At 43.8% G+C, this 27,867-nt stretch overlaps 1 protein-coding gene across 1 annotated transcript in view; it reads right to left on the minus strand.

Annotated features, from left to right (window-relative positions):
* The window catches only part of CSF3R (colony stimulating factor 3 receptor), a 191,809-nt gene that overhangs the window by 38,969 nt on the left and 124,973 nt on the right, over positions 1 to 27,867 (minus strand). The window contains exons 4-11 of the mRNA XM_063954393.1: positions 20,416 to 20,548; positions 20,137 to 20,336; positions 12,011 to 12,159; positions 8,174 to 8,327; positions 7,172 to 7,254; positions 5,427 to 5,637; positions 4,455 to 4,634; positions 1,774 to 1,875 (exon numbers count right to left, since the gene is read on the minus strand). Coding sequence (XP_063810463.1) covers positions 1,774 to 1,875; positions 4,455 to 4,634; positions 5,427 to 5,637; positions 7,172 to 7,254; positions 8,174 to 8,327; positions 12,011 to 12,159; positions 20,137 to 20,336; positions 20,416 to 20,548 — 1,212 coding nt within the window. The remainder of the gene's footprint in view (positions 1 to 1,773; positions 1,876 to 4,454; positions 4,635 to 5,426; positions 5,638 to 7,171; positions 7,255 to 8,173; positions 8,328 to 12,010; positions 12,160 to 20,136; positions 20,337 to 20,415; positions 20,549 to 27,867) is intronic.

Below are 27,867 nucleotides of genomic sequence, written 5' to 3' on the forward strand. Positions count from 1 at the left end.
AACACCACCTACCCACCCCCTACCCACCCCCTACCGCCCAACGACCTCCTCTGCCTGTCAATCAGGCAGAGGCGATAACAGGGCTGAGACAGCCGTCGGCTGTCTGGAAGGCGCCGGCGCACTGCGGCGCATGCGCAGTTCAGACCTGATCGGCTGCTTTGCGGAAGCGCACAGCACCAATCAGGCCTGAATTAGGCCCTCTGTTGCAGATGATGATGCGCGCTCCAGCATTGGCCATCTCTGTTGGGAGTACCCAGGGGCGTTTTAAGAGTGCAGGTGGGCCGCGTGCAGTCTCCGTTGCGAGCCCCCTTCTCTCCCACAGCAGTAGACTCTTGCATAATGCTAGAGTCTACTGCACATGCGCAGGTCTCCGAGAACATGGCGCCCGTGCCTTATTTCCCGGGGACATCTCCAGTGTGCATGCGCAAATCACTCGGAAATGGTTGTGACAGCCATTTTCCGAGTGATTTCAGTCCGCAGTGCAGGACAACCATCGCGGGACTCTGGAGGGGTAAGTATAATATATGGGTGCAGTGTGTGCGGTGTGGACCCCCATGGACCCAGGGGCCTGTGTGCACTGCACACACTGCTCCCATTATAGAAACGCCTATGGGAGCATCACTATGATGGTCTTGTAGTTAGGGCAGACTTAGGATCTGAATCTCAGGGGCATGCAAACCGCACACAATGCTGGTATTCACATACTTATTATTATTATTATTATCCTTTATTTATAAGGCGCCACACGGGATCCGCAGCACCCAATTACAGAGTAAACAAATAAGCAAAACATGAAGACAGTGACTTACAGTTCAATACAAATATAGGACAAGTACAGGTATATAAACATAGCTGCATCAGTAAACAGCACTGAAATAAGTATCAGGGTGGCAGAAAACCAAAGGATTTGGTCCTGTTAAAGGGAGTATTGAAAAGAAGATAGGTTAAGTAAGAGACGTACTTGAGTGATTGTTTGGAACTGCACATATGTGAAAAGTTCTGAAACCCCCTGTGACGCACATGTTATACAGAGTGTATGCACAAAGGTGCTCTTGTGTGCAATTCAGACGGAATCAGAAAGGTGGTGGAAAAGTGATGGGTGTTCCTGGGTGGTGACTGCGAGGTGGCAAGTAGTGCACGCAAAAATGGTATTCTCAGTGGATGTATTAATGGAGTGTTGCGAGTCATTGCAAGCAGCTGCGTTCCCAGATGCACTGCCGCAAACGCAGTATGCTAATGTCAGACGGAGAAACTGTACCTGCAATAAGACTGGCGTCATTTTCGATGTTGTGACCGATGATGGCGTATAAGGATTCACCAATCAGTGTAACAGTGTACATGGATTATAATAAGGGGGCATCTCAGTCCTTGCACATTTGGCCTCGCAGATATACACAAGGGGGTAAATTTACTAAGATGGGAGTTCTATTTCAGATGGGATGTTGCCCATAGCAACCAATCAGATCCTACTTCTCATTTATCTAGCACCTTCTAGTAGATAATACCTGGAATCTGATTGGTTGCTATGGGCAACATCCCATCTGAAATAGAACTCCCATCTTAGTAAATTTACCCCAAGGATTGGGTTTATAGGCATAAACATGCAGACAGGCAACCAAGCTACGCTGCTGTGTCAGCTTTTGCGTGCGACCCAGAATCAGGCCCTTCATACTTTACTATACTATAGATTGTAGCTGGGATCACCACTCAGGATGATGAGAGAACACATTAGAGGTGTGATTATATACTGACATGGACACTGCTGTAACTTACCACCTTCTTTGGAGTAGACTTCGGTATGTGCTGGCAGCCCTATACAGTCTTCATACAGAGCATACAGTCTGACATTGTACATCTTGAATGGCTGGATATTACCTGAGATAATGAAATAAGAGGAAAGTGTTATGTATATACTCCAGAGAACACACTCACATTTCCATGATTCATTTAAAAAGCCTTCGTGCAGGAATTCCAGCTGTGAGGGGATACAAAAGGGCAAACGGGAGACGCTCAGGATTTGTGTATTAATATTAGAGTTTCATTCTGAAATTAATAATCAATTATTTATTTTAAAGAAAAAAAATGATTCTACTAGATAAATGTATTGCATGTATTCTATTTCTTACCTTTTCATGCAGCATATTGGCATTGTATGCATGGAGTATGTTGAATTGTCCTTTACTGCTTGCAAAAATGTTCTGGCCAAATATATTTTTAGAGCAAATGTATCTTGTTTAAAGTTGCATTGTATTTTGACAGCACTTGCTGTCACTCTTATAAATATACATGTGTTTAGGATTGGCCATTGAATAGTTAACCATCGATGCTAACAATGATGGCACCATCAATGGCTATCCCTACAGTGGAGCAGAGTATGCAGCAGGCCAATCAGGTTTGGAAGTGGGGCGTAACTAAACAATAGAGGTGGGGCTAAGCTACGTACTCCCTCCATCAGCAAAAAAACCCAAAACCATCGCTGAGTGGCTGCCATTGAGGGCAGAGAACCATCTGATATAAACCATTGGTAGCAAACCATCAATGGTTGATGGCCATTCCTACATGCGCTTAAGTGCAGATGATGAAGTTAGGAATCAATGAGGTAAGGATACCACATTCTTTGCACTTGGTACTCTGGGACTGGTGAGCATGCATGCTTTGTAATTTAGGAAAGCCATATTATAGCATTATTATGCCTTTTATCTACCTTCTTTTTCTCACCTGTTCTGCATTTCTAAATGAGATACTTGGAGTATATTGTTTTATTTTGGGAAACCCAAGATCTACAGGGTTGAGCCACAGCAAGAGCTGGGATTTAAAGGAAGATTCCCAGATTTCAACTATAAAAAAACCTAGAAGAAAAGGAAGCCTGAAGAAAAGTGCAATCTGGTATAAGAAATGCACCTTAAGTTATTCTAAAGACAGGCAGGTCATCTGTTACACTTTTAACTGAAAGGTGTCTTCCATGATCCCGTGTGGTGCATAATGTGCTTAGTGCTTGGTCTTACTAAGAACATGTGATCCATCTCCATGTTCTACTGTGTGCAACAGTAGCTAATGCACAGCAAAAGCTAGAGGTAGGTTGTGTGCAGATATATTTCTGATCCCTTATCTGATCGTTTTCCCCTGTTCCCCTGTGGGCCAGTCTGACCCTGAATGGACAGTGGGCACACCAATGATTTCAATACTGTAATCTATATATCTATATATATATATATATATATATATATATATTACCATACATTTTATATTAGTTCAGATACAATAATATTAGACCAAATTGGTCGAATTCACAACCAAATCCGAAGGCAATTCATACTGAGTGAAACTGTCAGTAAGCAAGTTAATAGTAAGTTAATAATAAGCAAGGAAGAGAGCAGATGTGCCAGTATTACATGTGATAAATATTCTAGTGATTAAGAGAATAGTCAAAATAGCCTAGAGAATGTGATGGTATTATTATAGAGACCTTCTTACCATTCAAACATTAGCTTTTCAAAATCTATTAAACTTTAAATAGTTGCAGTACAGTTTTAACACAATATGGGCCTATATACCGTAGGTATTATTTCAAACGCCTATCTTTTTCTCACTTGTTATGTGTTTATGGATTGCAACTAAATAATTTTTTATTAAGAAACTTATAGTATCATGTTTTATAAAGAGCAACCCAGAAACTTACATATCTGATCACTTTGTAAAGCACAAAGGAAAAATCTTGAATTTGGCTATGCAGTAATACTCTTCCTGCCAGTGGCATATGTTTGTAATGAGGGTGGGTGTTTATATGGGCGTGATACAGGATCCCGGCAGTCGGAATGCCGGCAGCCACATGACCGACACCGGCATCCCGACAATTAGAATGCCGACAGGGGACGGGGTGATTCATTTACCATTCCCCTGCCACCTACCCTAACCCACCTGGGGTTGCGGCTAGGGCTAAGATAGTGGGGGTGGCGGATAGAACTAAGTCACCAGGGGTGGTGGCTATGGCTTCCCCCTCTAGTGCCTAACCCTAACCCCTCTCTCACACACACACACACACACACACACACACACACACACACACACACACACACACACACACCCAGCCTTAACCCTAACAGTGGCCCCGATACTTACCATCAAGATGTCAGCATTCAGTGTTCCGACGCCAAGATTCCGAATGTTGTCGGGATTCCAATGTCGGTCACATGACCGCCGCCATCCCGACTGATGGGATGCTAATCACATCCCATTTATATCAAAGCAACCAATGCTGCCACCCCTGGAGGAGGCAGGGGTTACCTAGGATGGATATGTGGATTTGAATAATGTTAAATTAATTATTATTGTTTTATGTTATTATCTTCTTCAGTGGGGAGTTTATGGAAGCAAGTGGGCGGTGGCCGAAAAAAATTGATAACCACTGGTTTAATATACAATGCTTCTAAGTGACTGTTATAAATTGCACCTACCTTGCAGGATTGAGGAGTTGCTTCCTTCCAGCTCAGCTTTCCAGTTTATTTCACAATTTTGCTCCTCAGCAGTGTTACACCACTCCACAACATAGCCCTTAGCTGAATCCTGTGGATCCCATACTACTCGCAGGCTGTAGTCACCATTTGAAGATACTTGCATCCCAGACACTGGCGTTCCTAAAATTGCAAAACATAGTCTCAAGCCATTCTTCCAACTCAGAATAAACTGATTCACTGAATAGTGAATCAGAATTTTTTTTTTCATATTGATATTCTTGCTGTGTAGTTCATTCCTGTCACACTACGGCTTAGGGACCAATATGTCTGTAACTGGCAGGGGTGCATCAAGAGAGGAGGATGCCATGTACAGTCTCTGCCTGATCCCCCTCATCTCTAGCCGACAGAGCAATAGATTCTTGGCACTAGGGTCACTACTAGGTGCAAAATGCAGGGAAAATGGCTGCTGCGCCATTTTCCTGGTAATGTCTGCTGCACCGCTGTTGCCGACGCAGGACTCCAGAGGGTAAGTACTGAAAAAATGGATGCAAGATGTGCAGTGTGGGCCCCCTATCAGCCAGGGGCCCGTGTGCCCTACACACACTGCACCTATTATAGATACACCAATGGTAACTGGTGGTGTACTAACCAATCAGCTCCTATAATTTTTTTAAACACAGCCTGTAACATAGCTGATTGGCTTGTACTTTATGTCTCTCTACTTTATCTCATTCCAAGGTTTGATACATCTTCCCTACATGGTTTATTACAGCTCACAATTCTTTTGTCTATGCATGAAGCAAGAGGATGTGGAGGTCCATTTTCTAAGTGACTATCCAGCACAGAGAAAGTAGGACCTCCACTATTCAGGTGGTAAATTAATTTTTAAAACAACTTTTTTGGAAATCTTTATTGTATAATCACACAATTTACCCCAAAATAGTTCTCTGGATGTTTGGAACATTTTCTTACCATTCCTGGCAGACAAAGATATCTCTGTTACTGGAGAAGCACCAGCTGTATTGTAAGCCCATAGAAATATTCTCTTCATTCCATGAGTCAGGAAGAAAGTGCAGTTGAGAGCAGTTGTATTGCACATAATAGAGTCTCTCTGATGAAGACCTGTGGAGTTCCTCACAATGTACCAGATGTGGTTTGCATTGGCCTCTTCTCTCTTTAGTGGCTATGGAATGAACACAGCTTACTTGAGAAAGTTTCCTAAGAGATTCCTACTAAAAAATTGACATCTCATTAGCACTGACTTATGTAGCAAATAAATGATAAGACAATTTAAAATTACACAGTTTTCAGCATTAATTCCTAGTGCATTGTATATAAGGCTGGTCCTGACCTTGAGGTCACTACAGCTCCTGACACATATACAGTACACACCTACAAATTCTCTATAAATGAAAATAAATTAGATGATGTTATGCTGCTTAAAACCAGAATAAGCCACATCTGAAATGAAGATTTTCTATCACTATTAATCAAAGCAATAGAAAATCCTGTTTACCACAATTTATTAAAAATAAATACCGGAATATGTAAGTGATGCTCAGTGTTGCGGCAACACATGCTGCTAAAGAATAATGGGGCAGATATATTAAGCCTGGAGAAGTGATAAAGAAGTGGAAGGTGATAACGCACCAGCCAATCGTCTCCTAACTGCCATTTTTCAAACCTGCAATGATTGGCTGGTGCTTTATCACCTTCCACTTACCACTGCTTTATCACCTCTCCAGAATTAGTACATCTGCCCCAATCTTTCTACTTGCCAGGCAAGCTAGGTATCAAGGGGCACACGTGTCAGCCGGTTTATCGTTACCTGTATGTGCACTGATACAGGAAGCACAGACTCAGGAATACAGATTCATAAAAACAAATATTCTTGGTTACTAAATACAAAAAAACATTTTTTCCTGTGAGCACCTCTGAGATGGCTATAGTTATCAGTGATGTGACTGGCACACCTGATCGCACATCACTGGTAGTTATCAGAGGACAGCAAGGGTAATTGTACCTGTACTTGACTATGAATAATAGACTTCCCCATGGTTTGCCTGGGGAAGCAATGCAGAATACGGCGAAAGCTATCGCTTGCTGTGGCCAGCAAAAGCCTACACCATGAGGAGGACTTTGATAAGTAGGCAAAAACCAGAAATCCTGCAAAAATATTCAGAGAATTTAGGGCATTATGACTTTGATAAATAGACACCAAAATATTTTAATAGCAAAGTAGAGACAGAAATCATAATCGCCACATTAGATATTCATATAAAGGGAACTAGATTTTGGTTTACTGTAGGTCCTGACAGAAAAAGGTTGGTCATAGTAGCATATTCAATTACCCGTGGTGTTTACTGCGTGGGTAAAGCTCCAGGTTTGATGCCCAGGAGCTATTCAATCAATAGTCAATTTCACCACACGTTAAACCCACAGGGAGTTCAGACAAATAGATTCCACTATGTAAGAGATTATTTGCAGCTTTCCAAAGCACATAACTATGCACTATGTATATACTTACGTTCCCGGTGAACATACTCCTTTGCAAAATATGACCCTGTGTAAAATCCATTCTGTTTCTACCTGCTCCACCCAAATACAAAAACAGTGAGCCCTGCAGGTTTTCTCAATTGCACATTTTAATATTAGATTCACATGACCACCTTTTATTTTATTTTTTTAGCCAATTTGGCTTTGGGCTTGTGCAGTACCTTCCACAATAGCTGAATTTGCACTGCAGCGTCAGGTGTAGTCTCCAGCATTCTCCACCAGGCCACTAATTTACCGGTTGGAACTAAAATCAATAACATAGTTTCACATTAAAAACATTTGTACTTCAGTAAGTCGGGTTAAAGTCATTCAGTGTGTTCAGTGAGGCAGAACATGTTGTGTGATTAGCATTGTCGCATCTCCAGCGGGAGCCAGGAGAACTCCACAAAATGCGTCAGTCTTGTGGAGAGTAGGCAAATATGGATAGTACAGACACATAAGATATACTGAATACCGACTGATTATAAGATGATTTCAGTGTTCTTAGGGGGTCATTCCAAGTTGATCGCTCGCTAGCTGTTTTTAGCAGCCGTGCTAACGCATAGTCACCGCCCACAGGGGAGTGCGTTTTAACCTTGCAAGTGTGTGATCACATGTGCAGCCGAGTTGTACAAAAACATTTTGTGCAGTTTCTGAGTAGCTCTGAACTTACTCAGCCCTTGCGATCACTTCAGCCTTATTGACGTCAGACACCCGCCTTGCTAACGCTTGGACACGCCTGCCTTTTTCCAAACACTCCCAGAAAACGGTCAGTTGACACCCACAAACGCCTTCTTCCTGTCAATCTCCTTGCGATCGGCTGTGTGAATGGATTCTTCGTACAATCCATCGCCCAGCAACGATCCGCTTTGTAGCTGTACGATGCGCCTGCACATTGCGGTGCATACGCATGCACAGTTTCTGACCTGATCGCAGCGCATCAAAAACCTAGCATGCGATCAGGTCGGAATGACCCCCTTAGCCAGTCGGTGAACTGTATTTAACAAGAGGATAATATGTCAATTTGCAACAAATCTATAAGTAAATGTTGGACAATTGATCACTACTGAGGAATGAGAAAGATATTTTTCAAGTTTAAATCAAGGACACTTTAATCTTTCTTTTTCCCCCTATGCTCCCTTGTATTCTGTGTGTAGAGATTCCTGTTTGTATATAACACTAACCTCCGTCTAAAGTGGTCAGGCTGGTTACTGGTCCCCACTCACTCCATTGCCCTGTTAGTTTTTTCCGAATGCAACGAATTTGGAAGTTGTACTTTGTAGCACTCAACAGGTCGCACTGTGTCCTCTCTTTCACACCTATAGTTGCTTCTTCATCCTAAGAATGGAGGATGACATTTTAATAATAGTTTTTTTTATATTGATTGTAATACATAGTGGGAAGATGAAACAAGTCTTAAAGAGAGATAATGTGGAGTAGTTGCTCAAAGCATCCAATCAGCTTCTGTCATTTCAAAGAGTCTGCTAGATACATGACAGAAGCTGATTGGTTATTTTGGGGAAACTACTCCATTTTTCTCTGTCCAAGGCTTGATTCATCTCATAATGAGAAATCATATACAATGTTTTAGTTAAAGGATTTTATAGTTAATATTATTTAAAACACATTATTACTATATCTGATTATTTTTACATTAACCCCTTTGCTGCTGGGCCTATTTTGACAATTTTGGTCTGGTCACATTCCAACATCAATATCAGTATATGTTTATGCAGTACCCATGCAAATGAAACTGCAAGTAAGTGAATTAAAAGCTGATTTATGTATTTTTTTTCTAACCACGACCAAGCAACACATTGTGGTTCTTGCTTCAGCATTAATCCATGCCAAACCAGCAAAAAGCTCAATTTCATTTTATAATCTGCAGTTGAAAATGATAATGCATTTTCTTTATTTTTCTTACGTGTTGAGTTGGAATAATTTGCTAGTCCAAATAGGAATACAGGTTAAGTATCCCTTATCCAAAATGCTTGGGACCAGAGGTATTTTGGATATCGGATTTTTCCGTATTTTGGAATAATTGCATACCATAACGAGATATTATGGTGATGGGACCTAAATCTAAGCACAGAATGCATTTATGTATCATATACACCTTATACAAACAGCCTGAAGTTAATTTAGCCAATATTTTTTATAACTTTGTGCATTAAACAAAGTGTATGTACATACACACAATTCATTTATGTTTCATATACACCTTATATACACAGCCTGAAGGTCATTTAATACGATATTATTAATAACTTTGTGTATTAAACAAAGTTTGTGTACATTGAGCCATCAAAAAACAAATGTTTCACTATCTCACTCTCACTCAAAAAAGTCCGTATTTCGGAATATTCTGTATTTCGGAATATATGGATATGGGATACTCAACCTGTACCATTTTGTAGAGTATTAAATCTATCACACTATTTTCTTGCATGAAAATTTCTCAAGTCAAGACCAATATGACACTCCCATGAATCACATCTCGAGTGCGTTCACACTGTAGCCGGCCCAGACGACACCCACTAACTCCCATATCATGGACAGAAAGAACCGGCTGCAGAAAGACCCTCCGTGAAGGTTTGTATGCATTACACGGCACATTTGCTAGAAATCTGCTTTGGGACTTAAATGGGACTCAAGAATCTGTTCCAGGATTCCAACCTTTAACTTGTGGTGGTGGTGCAAATGCACAAGTGGTGATGCCAATATCAAGCAATCGGATTATAGCTTTTTTAAATGCTATTTAGAAAAAAAGCAAATATATTACTCGTTGCTATGGAAACACCAGCTCTATCTTTTACACTAGTGTACTGAAAAGTCAAACACCAAAACGAAATCCAGTTATACTGGAGTCTAATAATCTTTTTTTGTCTTTGGAGCTGGATTGTCTAAGCCAGGCATTCCCAACCACGGTCCTCAAGGCACACCAACAGTGCAGGTTTTAGTAATATCCAGGCTGCAGCACAGATGGTTAAATCAAAATAACTGAGCTACTAATTAAGTCACCTGTGCTGAAGCCTGGATATCACTAAAACCTGCACTGTTAGTGTGCCTTGAGGACCGTGGTTGGGAATGCCTGGTCTAAGCAATAAACTAATGTAATATTGATTTTACAGTCTTGGCACATCTACTAGCCATGTCAAACTCAAGTCATCCCTGAGGCCAATATCTGGAACATGAACTAGTCCACTCTCCTGCCAACTTGCCTGTGCCCAGGATGCTGAACTTATTAATCCATGTATGAGATGCTACAGACATACACTGTCTTCGATGGGTGTACATGTCTTTGGTGTCCTCTGTGAGTCAGTCATTTGTTTATCTACTTTATACAGTACTGAGCCTCAGCAAAGCAGAGCAGCAGTTCCCCTTACAGATATCTGCTGCTGCTCATGCTCACAGTTCAACTAACTTTCTGTGCTCGCTGTGTCCTCTTTATTTAGAATGTCAGGCTACACTTGGTTTCACCAAGGTCTACAGGGTGTGTAACATTTGGTTAGCAGCTCCATGCTTAATACAAGGATTGCAATCAACTGGTCCACCGTTGATGATCTCCATCAAGGACAAAATCGATACTGTTTGTCGATGTTTTGAACCATCGCTGGCTGTCACAGTAAGGACACGTGACCAAAGCAGATCAATTAACAGGAGCAATATAAATCTGCCCAGGATATGTGTCTAGAAATATGTAAACAGGTCAGATATAGTAGTAGACCAACATATGGCTTTAGAAATACAAATATGCTTAGAACTGGGTTGGTGGTGCTCCCAGATGATAGTTTGTTTAAACTACTTTTACCTGGCTGGAAGACCATAAGGGAATACTAGGTATCGTACTAGGTATCGTACGTATTTTGGGGGTAATTCAGACCTGATCGCACACTAGCATTTTTTGCAGTGCTGCAATCAGGTCAGAACTGCGCATGCGTATGCACCGCAATGCGGTGGGTACAGGTACAAAGCGGATCGCCGCTCAGTGATGGGTTTGTGTGAAGAATCCATTCGCACGGGCGATCGCAAGGAGATTAACAGGAAGAAGCCGTTTGTGGGTGTCAACTGACTATTTTCTGGCAGTGGTTGAAAAAACGGAGGCGTGTCCAAGCGTTTGCAGGGAGGGTTCCTGACGTCAATTCTGTTCCCAGACAGGCTGAAGTGATCGCAGCGGCTGAGTAAGTCCTGGGCTACTCTGAGACTGCACAAGATCTGTTTGTACAGCTCTGCTACACATGCGTTCGCACACTTGCACAGCGAAAATACACTCCTCTATGGGCAGCAACTATCTGTTCGCAGCAGTGCAAAAAACCGCTAGCGAGCGATCAGGTCTGAATTAGGCCCTTTATCTTTACACACAACATTGATTTTGATACCCCCCAAAAAATGAGAGGCTAAACACCTAATTGGGATACTAATACAAGATTGGAGTATACCTAGCGAGCATTTTTCTTATAAATATTCCCCATCAAATGTGGAAGACCTATCATACCATATAAGGAAAACTATATTTTCGCTTGCATACCAATTTCTCGGTCAAATCAGTATTCATACCTACATTTATGTGTATGTACGTTGGATCCTCTGTGTGAATAAAATAAAAGTTGCATTTGAATTTTTTCAATACAACCAAAAGGTGTGCCCCAGAAAAGACGTATAGTCACTTCTGTTTTTTTGTCTTCACAAAATTCTACTTCCCATGACTCAGATCAATCACATCAGGGTGGGTCTTAGCGAAATGCGACAGAAAACAAAAACCCAGTGCCATGTTACCATCTGACCTACGCCATCAATATGATTTCTAACCACCTATGTGTGGGCATTGGCCATCTATTGCTTAAGAGTGAATGGAAAGCCAAGCGCACTAAAGTGTGTGTTGCGTGGCTGATTTACTAAATATAATAGTGGTTTACACGTTATGATAATGTTTTATAATTTTCAGATCCGTAACAATGTTTGTCAGAACATGGATTATGATACTTTCATAAAAATACAATTAGCAAGATCCTATGATTTACCTTTACCCATTCCATCTGAAATTCACTTTTGTAGCGCATCTCACATTTCAAGTCTCTTAGAAACTCAGCTTTTTTCCCATTTGTCCATCTCAATATAACACAGTCTTCATAAGGTTCTGCGTCTTTAATGACAATGGGTTCAACCTTTACTGAAATACACAATACACAGCTATTTGTGAAGATTCCAGTTAATGCTGCATTCATTTGATCAGTGGTGACCAACAATTTGTATTTGTGTAATTTTTGTTTCTCTAACGTCCTAGTGGATGCTGGGGACTCCGTAAGGACCATGGGGAATAGACGGGCTCCGCAGGAGACATGGGCACTTCAAGAAAGAATTTGGATTCCGGTGTGCTCTGGCTCCTCCCTCTATGTCCCTCCTCCAGACCTCAGTTTGAATCTGTGCCCAGACGAGCTGGGTGCTGTTCAGTGAGCTCTCCTGAGCTTGCTGTAAGAAAGTATTTTGTTAGGTTTTTTATTTTCAGGGAGCTCTGCTGGCAACAGACTCCCTGCATCGAGGGACTGAGGGGAGAGAAGCAGCCCTATTCTCTGAAGATAGGTCCTGCTTCTTAGGCTACTGGACACCATTAGCTCCAGAGGGATCGTACACATGATCTCACCCTCGTCGTCCGATCCCAGAGCCGCGCCACCGTCTCCCTCGCAGAGCCGGAAGACAGAAGCCGGGTGAGCATAAGAAGCAAGAAGACTTCGAAATCGGCGGCAGAAGACTCCAGTCAGCACTGCAGCTGTGCGCCATTGCTCCCACATACACCCACATACTCCGGTCACTGTAGGGTGCAGAGCGCAGGGGGGGGGGGGGGGGCGCCCTGGGCAGCAATTAGGACCTCTTGGCAAAAGTTGGACATATATACAGTTGGGCACTGTATATATGTATGAGCCCCCGCCATAATTTTGTACAGAAACGCGGGACAGAAGCCCGCCGCTGAGGGGGCGGGGCTTCTTCCTCAGCACTCACCAGCGCCATTTTTTCTCCACAGCTCCGCTGAGAGGAAGCTCCCCAGGCTCTCCCCTGCAGATACATGGTAGAAGAGGGTAAAAAAGAGAGGGGGGGGCACATAATTAGGCGCAAAAATCATTATTACAGCGGCTACAGGGTTAACACTAAGGTACTGTGTGATTCCTGGGTTATATAGCGCTGGGGTGTGTGCTGGCATACTCTCTCTCTGTCTCTCCAAAGGGCCTTGTGGGGGAACTGTCTTCAAAAAGAGCATTCCCTGTGTGTGTGGCGTGTCGGTACGCTTGTGTCGACATGTTTGACGAGGAAGGCTATGTGGAAACAGAGCAGGAGCAAATGAATGTGGTGTCTCCGCCGACGGCGCCGACACCTGATTGGATGGATATGTGGAAGGTTTTAAATGATAATGTTAATTCCTTGCATAAAAGGTTGGATAAAGCTGAAACCTTAGGACAGTCGGGGTCTCAGCCCATGCCTGATCCTATGTCGCAGAGGCCGTCAGGGTCTCAGAAGCGCCCACTATCTCAAATTGTTGACACAGATACCGACATGGATTCTGACTCCAGTGTCGATTACGATGATGCAAAGTTACAGCCTAAATTGGCTAAATCCATCCGTTATATGATTATAGCAATTAAGGATGTGTTGCACATCACAGAGGAAACCCCAGTCCCTGACAAGAGGGTTCATATGTATGGGGAAAAAAGGCTGGTGGTGACCTTTCCCCCTTCACACGAGCTAAATGAGTTATGTGAAAAGGCTTGGAAATCTCCAGATAAAAAACTGCCGATTTCCAAACGGATGCTTATGGCGTATCCTTTCCCGCCCACGGACAGGTTACGCTGGGAATCCTCCACTAGGGTGGACAAAGCTTTAACACGCTTATCCAAGAGGGTAGCCCTGCCGTCACAGGATACGGCCACCCTAAAAGATGCTGCGGATAGAAAGCAAGAGGGTACCCTGAAGTCCATTTATACACATTCAGGTACCTTACTAAGGCCGGCAATTGCGTCGGCTGGGGTGTGTAGTGCTGTAGCAGCATGGACGGATACCTTGTCTGAGGAACTTGATACCTTGGACACGGATACTATATTAATGACCCTGGGGCATATAAAAGACGCTGTCCTATATATGAGAGATGCTCAAAGAGACAGCCTACTGGGCTCTAGAATAAATGCAATGTCGATTTCTGCCAGAAGGGTCCTGTGGACTCGGCAATGGACAGGTGATGCCGACTCAAAAAGGCACATGGAGGTTTTACCTTACAAGGGTGAGGAATTGTTTGGGGAGGGTCTCTCGGACCTGGTCTCCACAGCTACTGCTGGAAAGTCAAATTTTTTGCCATATGTTCCCTCACAACCTAAGAAAGCACCGTATTACCAAATGCAGTCCTTTCGATCACAAAAAGGCAAGAAAGTCCGAGGTGCGTCCTTTCTTGCCAGAGGCAGGGGCAGAGGAAGGAAGCTGCACAACGCAGCTAGTTCCCAGGAACAGAAGTCCTCCCCGGCTTCCACTAAATCCACCGCATGACGCTGGGGCTCCACAGGTGGAGCTAGGCCCGGTGGGGGCGCGTCTCCGAAATTTCAGCCACAAGTGGGTTCATTCCCAGGTGGATCCCTGGGCGATAGAGATTGTGTCTCAGGGATACAAGCTGGAATTCGAAGAGATGCCCCCTCACCGATACCTCAAATCGTCCCTGCCAGCTTCCCCGTTAGAGAGGGAAATAGTGTTAGCTGCAATTCACAAATTGTATCTTCAGCAGGTGGTGGTCAAGGTTGCCCTCCTTCAACAAGGAAAGGGTTATTATTCGACCATGTTTGTGGTACCGAAACCGGACGGTTCGGTCAGACCCATATTGAATCTAAAATCCCTGAACATATACCTGAAAAGGTTCAAGTTCAAGATGGAATCGCTCAGAGCGGTCATCGCAAGCCTGGAAGGGGGGGATTTTATGGTGTCTCTGGACATAAAGGATGCATACCTTCATGTCCCCATTTATCCACCTCATCAGGCGTACCTCAGATTTGTGGTACAGGATTGTCATTACCAATTTCAGACGTTGCCGTTTGGTCTCTCCACGGCACCGAGAATATTTACCAAGGTAATGGCGGAAATGATGGTGCTCCTGCGGAAGCAAGGGGTCACAATTATCCCATACTTGGACGATCTCCTCATAAAGGCGAGGTCCAGAGAGCAGTTGCTGATCAGCGTAGCACGCTCTCGGGAAGTGTTACAATAGCACGGCTGGATTCTAAATATTCCAAAGTCGCAGTTGATTCCTACGACTCGTCTGCCTTTCCTGGGCATGATTCTGGACACAGACCAGAAGAGGGTTTATCTCCTGATGGAGAAGGCTCAGGAGCTCATGACACTGGTCAGAGACCTATTAAAACCAAAACAGGTGTCGGTGCATCACTGCACGCGAGTCCTGGGAAAGATGGTGGCATCATACGAGGCCATTCCCTTCGGCAGGTTCCATGCGAGGACTTTTCAATGGGATCTGTTGGACAAGTGGTCCGGATCACATCTTAAGATGCATCGGTTGATCACCCTACCCCCCAGGGCCAGGGTGTCTCTCCTGTGGTGGCTGCAGAGTGCTCACCTTCTCGTAGGTCCTAGATTCGGCATTCAGGACTGGGTCCTGGTGACCATGGATGCAAGCCTCCGAGGATGGGGGGCAGTCACACAGGGAAGAAATTTCCAAGGGCTGTGGTCAAGTCAGGAGACTTGCCTTCCCATCAACATCCTGGAACTAAGGGCCATATACAATGCCCTACGTCAAGCGGAGTCCCTGCTTCGCGACCAACCGGTTCTTATTCAGTCAGACAACATCACCGCAGTGGCTCATGTAAACCGCCAAGGCGGCACACGGAGCAGGGTGGCGATGGTAGAAGCCACCAAAATTCTTCGCTGGGCGGAGAATCACGTAAGCGCACTGTCAGCAGTGTTCATTCCGGGAGTGGACAACTGGGAAGCAGACTTCCTCAGCAGGCACGACCTCCACCCGGGAGAGTGGGGACTTCATCAAGAAGTCTTCACGCAGATTGCAAGTCGGTGGGAACTGCCACAGGTGGACATGATGGCATCCCGCCTCAACAAAAAGCTACAGAGATATTGCGCCAGGTCAAGAGACCCTCAGCCGATAGCTGTGGATGCACTGGTGACACCGTGGGTGTTCCAGTCGGTCTATGTATTTCCTCCTCTTCCTCTCATACCCAAGGTGCTGAGAATCATAAGAAAAAGAGGAGTGAGAACAATACTCATTGTTCCGGATTGGCCAAGAAGGACTTGGTATTCAGATCTGCCTCTAAGACAGGACTTGTTGCAACAGAGGCCCTGTCTGTTCCAAGACTTACCGCGGCTGCGTTTGACGGCATGGCGGTTGAACGCCGGATCCTAGCTGAAAAAGGCATTCCGGATGAAGTTATTCCTACACTGATAAAGGCTAGGAAGGATGTGACGGCTCAACATTATCACCGTATATGGCGAAAATATGTGAGTTGGTGGGAGGCCAGGAATGCCCCTACGGAGGAATTCCAGCTGGGCCGTTTCCTTCACTTCCTACAGGCGGGAGTGACTTTGGGCCTTAAATTGGGTTCCATTAAGGGTCAGATTTCGGCCTTATCCATTTTCTTTCAAAAAGAACTGGCTTCTCTGCCTGAAGTTCAGATGTTTGTAAAGGAGTGCTGCATATTCAGCCCCTTTTTGAGCCTCCAGTGGCACCTTGGGATCTTAACGTGCTGTTGAGTTTCCTAAAATCACACTGGCTGGAACCACTCAAAACGGTGGAATTAAAATATCTCACGTGGAAGGTGGTCATGCTATTAGCCTTGGCTTCGGCTAGGCATGTGTCAGAATTGGCGGCTTTGTCACATAAAAGCCCTTATCTGGTTTTCCATGCGGATAGAGCAGAATTGCGGACCCGCCCACAATTTCTGCCGAAAGTGGTTTCATCCTTTCATATAAACCAACCTATCGTGGTGCCTGTGGCTACTACTGACTTGGAGGATTCCGAGTCACTGGATGTGGTCAGGGCTTTGAAGGTTTATGTAGCCAGAACGCTACGGTCAGGAAAACAGAATCTTTGTTTATCCTGTATGCTTCCAACAAGCTTGGGGCGCCTGCTTCAAAGCAAACTATTGCTCGCTGGATCTGTAACACGATTCAGCAGGCTCATTCTGCGGCTGGGTTGCCGCTGCCTAAATCAGTTAAGGCCCATTCCACAAGGAAGGTGGGCTCTTCTTGGGCGGCTGCCCGAGGGGTCTCGGCATTACAGCTTTGCCAAGCGGCTACTTGGTCGGGTTCAAACACCTTTGCAAAGTTCTACAAGTTTGATACCCTGGCTGAGGAGGACCTTGTGTTTGCTCATTCGGTGCTGCAGAGTCATCCGTACTCTCCCACCCGTTTGGGAGCTTTGGTATAATCCCCATGGTCCTTACGGAGTCCCCAGCATCCACTAGGACGTTAGAGAAAATAAGATTTTACTTACCGGTAAATCTATTTCTCGTAGTCCGTAGTGGATGCTGGGCGCCCGTCCCAAGTGCGGACTTCTTCTGCAATGCTTGTATATAGTTATTGCTTAAATAAGGGTTATGTATAGTTGCATCAGGGTTGATCTGATGCTCTGTTGTTGTTCATACTGTTAACTGGGTAAAGTTATCACAAGTTATACGGTGTGATTGGTGTGGCTGGTATGAGTCTTACCCTGGATTCCCAAAATCCTTTCCTTGTACTGTCAGCTCTTCCGGGCACAGTTTCTCTAACTGAGGTCTGGAGGAGGGACATAGAGGGAGGAGCCAGAGCACACCAGAATCCAAATTCTTTCTTGAAGTGCCCATGTCTCCTGCGGAGCCCGTCTATTCCCCATGGTCCTTACGGAGTCCCCAGCATCCACTACGGACTACGAGAAATAGATTTACCGGTAAGTAAAATCTTATTTTCCTCATATGAGCTGCAGTACATCTCTGTGGATAATTAATATGTTACAGCTATGGGCCCAGTAAAGTATGATGTCAGAAGACCAGTGTAACCACTTCATACAGACTTAGGGGGGTATTCAGTTAGGTCAGTTTTTTTCGCCTAGGGCAAAATGGGGTTTCACCCTATTCAATAGCAGGCCCGTTTTTTACCCTAGGCGAAAAATTCAGCAGGAGCAAAAAAATTGTGGATCGGCGAATCAACGTGTTTTCTCACCTGCGCTAGTGAAAATGGTTTTCGGCGATTTTGAGGCATTTTTCGTCAATGCCTTTTCACCTTTTTTTGTTAAAAAAACATTCATTACACAACATTCAAAGTGAAAAACACACAGAAAAAAGCAAAGATATTTTATAAATTCTGCCTCTGCTAACCTTGTGCATGTCAGACATATTATTGTATAATCTATTGTAAATGAAAATCAACAGTTGGCTTTCTCAGACAATTTCAGTTCTGCGATTTTCCTGAAAGCTTGTTGGGGTAATTATATACTGTATTAAAAAAACAACAACACTGTCGCTGCTATCCCCCTATTTGCGTGTCATACAAATAGTATTGTTGTATAATCTAACATAGATGAAAGACACAAACCGTTATCTCTGAAATCATCCTGTTCCTGACCTTTGCCAGGAAAACTTACTGTTTTGGTGTTATTATTTCCCGTTGGTGACTCGGATGTTGCTAGCATACACCCAACATGAATAGCTCCATCTGGTGGCAGGTTACTCACAACTGTACATTAGTCACGGCTAGCAAAAAAAAGTAGTAGTAAGTCTCATAATGGACCAGATTTAGCGATTCTGCTAGCCAAAATCTTGTCATGCCCCAAATCACTGCATATGTAGCTGAGTGATTAGAAAAAGACTGCACATACACCACGGTCGCACTGTGCACGCACCAAGGTACCTTAACAATGCGCTCGCAGTGAGTCATTGACAGTCAGAAAACATTTGGGGAGGTAATGAGGAGAGGGTGTCTCTGCCTACATCTGTGATTGCGCACACAGAAAACATGGCACCAGAGTCGCAGCTCCCTCACCCATTCTAAGAGACCATAGAGTAATTTGAGGAGGTCTATGCTGGTCTTTGTAGCGCTAATGGGAGTTCCTAGGGGTGGCTCTCAGGTAAACTATCCCTCAATCTGGATGTATTTTTATATGAGCCTTTATCATAAAATGGCAACTGAGACCAGGAAGAGGTCTAAGATATGTGAGTTCTAAGGTTTCCAGAGAAAGTTAAATGTTGCATCATTTTAAGAATTGCACTTGCTGGGAAAAACTGGTTGTGGCTCGGTTCTCTCTGCTTACCCCAAAATTCTCTCTAATTCTTCCAAATCCGATCGGATCCCCCTGACAGCACAATGTAGAAAGAAACCCATAGGCTTCTATAGGTTAACGCCAGCAAAGCTGGCATTACCCACTGCACCGAAGCCCTAGCATTCAGGACTTAATGCATATGTGATATGTGGTAAAAAAAACCCTAGGACAAAAGTTTCTTATTAAGAAATTTTGAAATAAATATTAAATAAATTGTGTTTATATATCATCCTTATGTTTAATTGTGTGGTGAGGGACAGGATTGGCTTCCGTTTGTCCACATATTTTATGATTGACAACTACCAGCACTGGTTTTGCCTATTACATAACCATAAATAATTTGAATTGGTCCTGCACCAGCAATCCAAGGCACCCTTACAAGTGTCCCGAGGCACCTCTGGTTGCCAAGGCACACAGTTTGAGAACCACTTGCTTAGAGTATAAGAGAATATCGGAGAGAGCACAACCAGTATCCTGTATACAGGGGCGCTATAAGACAGGAGGAGGCCCGGGTGCAGCCTCCTCCGTTCGGGCCCCCTCCTCTCTGCTGGCAGCGATGAGAGTCTGAGCACTAGAGCGCTCAGACTCTACTGCGCATGCGCAGATCTACGTGAAAATGGCGCTGCAGCCTTTTTCCCTGAGATTTCTCTACTGCGCATGCGCAGAACTCCGTGAAAATGGCCGCTGGGCCATTTTCACAGAGTTTTAATACCGCCGTGGACGTTGCCACGGGACTCTGGAGGGGTGAGTATTTAGAAAATGGGTGCAGCGTGTGTGGTGGGGGCCCCCTCTGGACTGAGGGGCCCATGAGCACCGCACACACTGCACCCATTATAGAAATGCCACTGCCTATATACATACCTTGATGAAGTGGGATCACACAAAGAGGTTCAGAGGTAGCAGATCCTAACTGGTTTTCCACAGTAACCCATACTGCAAGTGGCTTCAAGTTATCAAAATTCTCCCGAGAGATGTTGCATGAATTCTGCCCCTTTGTGTGATTGCAGATTATTTTACTCTGTTTGGGGATTTCACACTGTTCTTCTGAGAAATTTCCAAACCTACAAAGGCAAAAAAGACAAGAAGTGTTACAAGTCTGTGTTCTTTGATAGAGGGTGGAGTTTCTCAGTCTGTCACAACATCACTTGCCTGGAACTGTGTAGTATGACGTTGGTTGTTAAACCTGAGTCTCTACCAAGTTGCCATGTGCAGTCCAAAATATTAGCTGTAAGGTTCATGAGGCAGCTGAGGTTGGTGGGTGGAGATGGTAAAGCTGTAAAATAATGATTATCAGGGGTTTTGTTTTAAGACATACAATAAGTGGATGCAACTTCTCATATTAAAATTCTATAGTGTTTAGTAATATAGAGTCAGCACACCACTGTGGCTTACGGTCATTAGGTCGACAAGACGTAGGTCGACAGTCATTAGGTCAACCACTATTGGTCGACATGGTCATTAGGCCGACCTGGAAAAAGGTCGACATGAGGTTTTTTTTTTTTTAAATCATTTTTTTACTTTTTCATACTTTACGATCCACATGGACTACAATTGGGAACGGTAACTTGTGTCGAGCACAGCGGTAGCAGTGCAAGGTACCTTGCCTGAAGCATGGCGAGCGAAGCGAGCCATGTGAGGGGACACGGTGCACTAATTGGGGTTCCCCATTACTTTATGAAGAAAACTACACCAAAAAAAGTAAAAAACTCATGTCAACCTTTTCCCATGTCAACATTGTTCTTGTCGACCTAGTCACCCTGTTGACCTAGTGCATGTCGACCAATAGTGGTTGACCTAATGACTGTCGACCTAAATCTTGTCGACCTAATGACCCATACTCCAACACTGTGCATAGGTTTGCATGGGTACAATATTTGGAGTCATAGCTGGTGATTTAAAAATTTCTCTTTTGATAGTAACCATAATAAAGTCCATTTAATTCAAATACAGATAAAGCAAGCATAGCTTCTCAGTACAGATAAAGCAAGCACAGCTTCTCAGTACAGAAAAAGCAAGCACAGCTTCTCAGTACAGATAAAGCAAGCATAGCTTCTCAGTACAGATAAAGCAAGCATAGCTTCTCACTACAGATAAAGCAAGCATAGTTTCTCAGTACAGATAAAGCAAGCACAGCTTCTCAGTACAGATAAAGCAAGCACAGCTTCTCAGTACAGATAAAGCGTGCATAGCTTCTCAGTACAGATAAAGCAAGCATAGCTTCTCAGTACAGATAAAGCAAGCATAACTTCTCAGTACAGATAAAGCAAGCATAGCTTCTCAGTGCACCATAACTGTTCACTGTGATCTATTCTATTATATGACAAATATCTTACTATCTTAGCTGTAAATAGTTCAGTCTATATACGTTCATTGGAAAAATAATAATTTTTCTGTTGTCCTTTATAAAAATCAGCATTTCATTTGCAACTAATACATTAGAATCAAAATGATGGGCAACAAATGGACCACCAAGCTTTCACTTGTGGCTCCCAGTTCCTTACTGATTTATGCCCATCAGCCCTTTTCCTGGCTTTATGCTCATAATCCATCTTTATGTTATGCCCCACCAAGCTTCACCAGCAGCCCATTCTTACTGAGTAACCGCTGGGCCCAAAGGTGAAGTTCAGTGGGTTATAAAATACAGAATAAGACCGAACTTGATTTTAATATTTCCCCAGAGAGACCAACTTCAACATCATGTGACCTCCTCCATTTAACATGGAAACCACCTCAGAACAGATAGAGGCCACACGGTGTCAGCAGCACATGTGAGATCAGAGGTGGATGGGCTGAGTGATTACTGTGTTCTTCATTAAAGTATAGAATTTTTAGGTATGTGTTATCAGCAGGGCTGCCATCAGAAATTGTAGGGCCTGGGACTGACAAAACAGGTAGGGCAGCACCACCCACACCTATGCACCATGGAAGCAGACGTTCTGTGGGATGAAGCAGTATGCTTGAGAAGGTCCATCAGGTCTTTAATAACTGAAGAACAAAAGGTAGTTAATGAACAGACTAAATCCAATTAATGCTGTTTAGCCCACAGGACAGCTGCCACCACTGAGCACTGGTGTCAAGTACCTGACATACAGACCATGGCAAGATGTATTTTGTCTAAGTGCAGGTAAAGTGTTTATAAAGCACAACTCTACAATTCATTATTTGAAATAATTAATTTCATTTCATACCACTAATGCTATTGTGCAGGGCTTTCATTGGCAAACTATTTAATATGAGTAACAGAAAATCCTGTGCAAAAAGTAGTGATGTGCACCGGACATTTTTCGGGTTTTGTGTTTTGGTTTTGGATTCGGTTCCGCGGCCGTGTTTTGGATTCGGACGCGTTTTGGCAAAACCTCACCGAAATTTTTTTGTCGGATTCGGGTGTGTTTTGGATTCGGGTGTTTTTTTTCAAAAAACCCTAAAAAACAGCTTAAATCATAGAATTTGGGGGTCATTTTGATCCCATAGTATTATTAACCTCAATTACCATAATTTCCACTCATTTCCAGTCTATTCTGAACACCTCACACCTCACAATATTATTTTTAGTCCTACAATTTGCACCGAGGTCGCTGGATGGCTAAGCTAAGCGACACAAGTGGCCGACACAAACACCTGGCCCATCTAGGAGTGGCACTGCAGTGTCAATCAAGACAGGATGGCACTTCCAAAAAATTGTCCCCAAACAGCACATGATGCAAAGAAAAAAAGAGGCGCACCAAGGTGGCTGTTTGACTAAGCTAAGCGACACAAGTGGCCGACACAAACACCTGGCCCATCTAGGAGTGGCACTGCAGTGTCAATCAAGACAGGATGGCACTTCCAAAAAATTGTCCCCAAACAGCACATGATGCAAAGAAAAAAAGAGGCGCACCAAGGTCGCTGGATGGCTAAGCTAAGCTACACAAGTGGCCGACACAAACACCTGGCCCATCTAGGAGTGGCACTGCAGTGTCAGGCAGGATGGCACTTCCAAAAAATTGTCCCCAAACAGCACATGATGCAAAGAAAAAAAGAGGCGCACCAAGGTCGCTGTGTGACTAAGCTAAGCGACACAAGTGGCCGACACAAACACCTGGCCCATCTAGGAGTGGCACTGAAGTGTCAGGCAGGATGGCACTTCCAAAAAATTGTCCCAAAACAGCACATGATGCAAAGAAAAAAAGAGGCACACCAAGGTCGCTGTGTGACTAAGCTAAGCGACACAAGTGGCCGACACAAACACCTGGCCCATCTAGGAGTGGCACTGCAGTGTCAGGCAGGATGGCACTTCCAAAAAATTGTCCCCAAACAGCACATGATGCAAAGAAAAAAAGAGACGCACCAAGGTCGCTGTGTGACTAAGCTAAGCGACACAAGTGGCCGACACAAACACCTGGCCCATCTAGGAGTGGCACTGCAGTGTCAGGGAGGATGGCACTTCCAAAAAATTGTCCCCAAACAGCACATGATGCAAAGAAAAAAAGAGGCGCACCACAGGTATAGAATGTAGATGGATAGTATACTTAATGACGACACAGAGGTAGGTACAGCAGTGGCCTTTCGTACCGTACTGCTATATATAGTATACTGGTGGTCACTGTGTCAGCAAACTGCAAAACTAAAATGCACCACAGGTATAGAATGTAGATGGATAGTATACTTAATGGATGGCGACACAGAGGTAGGTACAGCAGTGGCCTACCGTACTGCTATATATAGTATACTGGTGGTCACTGTGTCAGCAAACTGCAAAACTAAAATGCACCACAGGTATAGAATGTAGATGGATAGTATACTTAATGGATGACGACACAGAGGTAGGTACAGCAGTGGCCTACCGTACTGCTATATATAGTATACTGGTGGTCACTGTGTCAGCAAACTGCAAAACTAAAATGCACCACAGGTATAGAATGTAGATGGATAGTATACTTAATGGATGACGACACAGAGGTAGGTACAGCAGTGGCCTACCGTACTGCTATATATAGTATACTGGTGGTCACTGTGTCAGCAAACTGCAAAACTAAAATGCACCACAGGTATAGAATGTAGATGGATAGTATACTTAATGGATGACGACACAGAGGTAGGTACAGCAGTGGCCTTCCGTACTGCTATATATAGTATACTGGTGGTCACTGTGTCAGCAAACTGCAAAACTAAAATGCACCACAGGTATAGAATGTAGATGGATAGTATACTTAATGGATGACGACACAGAGGTAGGTACAGCAGTGGCCTACCGTACTGCTATATATAGTATACTGGTGGTCGCTGTGTCAGCAAACTGCAAAACTAAAATGCACCACAGGTATAGAATGTAGATGGATAGTATACTTAATGGATGACGACACAAAGGTAGGTACAGCAGTGGCCTACCGTACTGCTATATATAGTATACTGGTGGTCACTGTGTCAGCAAACTACAAAACTAAAATGCACCACAGGTATAGAATGTAGATGGATAGTATACTTAATGGATGACGACACAGAGGTAGGTACAGCAGTGGCCTACCGTACTGCTATATATAGTATACTGGTGGTCACTGTGTCAGCAAACTGCAAAACTAAAATGCACCACAGGTATAGAATGTAGATGGATAGTATACTTAATGGATGACGACACAGAGGTAGGTACAGCAGTGGCCTACCGTACTGCTATATATAGTATACTGGTGGTCACTGTGTCAGCAAACTGCAAAACTAAAATGCACCACAGGTATAGAATGTAGATGGATAGTATACTTAATGGATGACGACACAGAGGTAGGTACAGCAGTGGCCTACCGTACTGCTATATATAGTATACTGGTGGTCACTGTGTCAGCAAACTGCAAAACTAAAATGCACCACAGGTATAGAATGTAGATGGATAGTATACTTAATGGATGACGACACAGAGGTAGGTACAGCAGTGGCCTACCGTACTGCTATATATAGTATACTGGTGGTCACTGTGTCAGCAAACTGCAAAACTAAAATGCACCACAGGTATAGAATGTAGATGGATAGTATACTTAATGGATGACGACACAGAGGTAGGTACAGCAGTGGCCTACCGTACTGCTATATATAGTATACTGGTGGTCACTGGTCAGCAAAACTCTGCACTGTACTCCTCCTATATAATATTAATTATACTGCTGGTCCCCAGTCCCCACAATAAAGCAGCACACTGAGCACAGATATGGAGTGTTTTTCAGGCAGACAACGTATACTGGTGGTCACTGTCAGCAAAACTCTGCACTGTACTCCTGCTATATAATACAGCTGCTCCCCAGGCCCCACAATTAAGCAGTGTGAGCACAGATATATTATGCAGCACACTGAGCACAGATATGGAGCGTTTTTTTCAGGCAGAGAACGGATAAAAACTGGTGGTCACTGATCAGCAAAACTCTGCACTGTACTCCTAACAGCTGCTCCCCAATCCTCCCCACAAATAAGAAATAAAGTAAACCAATCAACTTCTACAATAAACGGAGAGGACGCCAGCCACGTCCTCTCCCTATCATCTCCAATGCACGAGTGAAAATGGTGGCGACGCGCGGCTGCTTATATAGAATCCGAATCTTGCGAGAATCCGACAGTGGGATGATGACGTTCGGGCGCACTCGGGTTAGCCGAGCAAGGCGGGAAGGTTCGAACCTGCCTCGGACCCGTGTAAAAAGGGTGAAGTTCGGGGGGGTTCGGTTTCCGAGAAACCAAACCCGCTCATCTCTAGCAAAAAGGCAACCTTCCCTACCCAAAAAGAACCCAAACCACAGCGATGTTTTCTCCATATTCATTGAATTGCCTGAAGAGCCGGATTGGAGGACACACTTAACACTCCCAATTAATACAAACACACCACTCCCTACAGCACCCTGCATGGAATGCAGTCAAAATACTGGCAGTCGGGATAACCAAGCCTTGTCAATGTAGGCCTTATTCTGAGTCAGGCACAGAAGTGCATGCAGCAGCATCTATTGGCGGCCGCCCATCTGTGACTTTATGTAAATGCAGCTACAAATTCCTTCCCTTCTCGCCGTCTGTGTTGCTGAATGTGCAAGGCTGAGATGACCAATTTTAGCACCCATGCACGCTGTAATACTACTATACTGTAATATTAGTATGTCCTCATACGCCAGCATCGGTCGCACCATGGAAACTTTGCTCCTACACTCTGTGTGAGCATGCGCCGTAGGAGTTTCTAGGAATGTTAGCGCATGCACAGCTGCAAAAAATTTGCTCAACTACAGTCCGTGAACATGGGCGTGTGCATAGGCAAACGCAGGGGGGGTTTCTGGTAGCCCAGAAACCCCCATCCTCTTGGCAACTGGCAAATTATGACAACAATACCAATGGTATATAATAAGATTACTAGAACTGTTGCACATGCCCAGTGGTAGCAGCTTTTTCTACCAAGTTTTCTGTGTGTGTGGTTCTGAGCCCTCATTCAGTGCACTGGACCAGAGAGTAGCTTCCAGAAAGAAGATACAGGAGCCTTACCATAAGGTGGGAGAATGTGTGCTTAGAAAGTGCATTTATTTATTATAGTATGTTTAACCTTTTCCTGACCACTTATTTATATTATTTAAATATGTTTGGTACAGCCTATTCTATATATCATCTATACTGTATTCTATGTTCCGTAGAGTGGGATATTTGCAGATTGCATTTGGAAACCCCCCTTTAGAAATCCTGCGTTTGCCACTGGTGTGCAGCTCTGATCAGTCCCTGTGTAGAACCCATGGTACGAAACGTATCATGATGCAGATACATTGTTGCAAAGTCAAATAAAGCACAACACAAAACATGTATTTGGGAAGGAAGAGTCGGGTACACATTATTTCTACTGTAACCAAAAAGATCTTGCATATCAGATCCGTAATGGCATTCTGTCCATAAGCATAAAAATAAATATAAAGAACTGTTGTCTTACCCTGGTTTAATAGGTCACTGAGGGTATGGCTGGAAGCTGGGTTTCATAAGGGCTTTGTAAGTGACAAAATAAATTATACAAGTGTCTACCATCGCTCTGGGATGTTACAGGGCATCAGACTGAACTAAATCAGCAGAATACGACACCACAGGTAATCAGACTGATAGGGTCAGCTGCCATTGCAGTGTGGTGGTCGGTGTATATTATGGCTGCAAATATGACAAACTGCCAGGTTAAAAAAAGAAAACAATGGTATGGGACATGCACAAAACAACATCACAGCGGGCACAATGTTGTACAAACAGAAACTAATACAGTAATATAAATAGTGCAATGAACAAAATCGCACAGTGGCCGATTATCGAATGACTGCGCATGCGTATGGATTAGTAACAAAAATAACCCCTATATCAAAAGTTGATAGGTCATCCAAACCCAAAGTCTTCAGGACAACACATGCGTACAATCCTTATAAAAGAACCAGGTGCAATGAAAAGATCATATAAGTAAGAAAAACACCACATGAAAGACAGTAGACTAGATTATGTTTACGCAGGACAATACATATAGGAATGTCATAGTATAAGAAAACATAATTAGAGTTCCGACAGAATTAGATGAGTGTGTAACAACAGACGAGTGATGGAAAGCTACTGTAGTAAATAAATAAATTAACCAAA

Source organism: Pseudophryne corroboree, chromosome 2 (genome assembly GCF_028390025.1).
Source record: "Pseudophryne corroboree isolate aPseCor3 chromosome 2, aPseCor3.hap2, whole genome shotgun sequence".
Classification (NCBI taxonomy): domain Eukaryota; kingdom Metazoa; phylum Chordata; class Amphibia; order Anura; family Myobatrachidae; genus Pseudophryne; species Pseudophryne corroboree.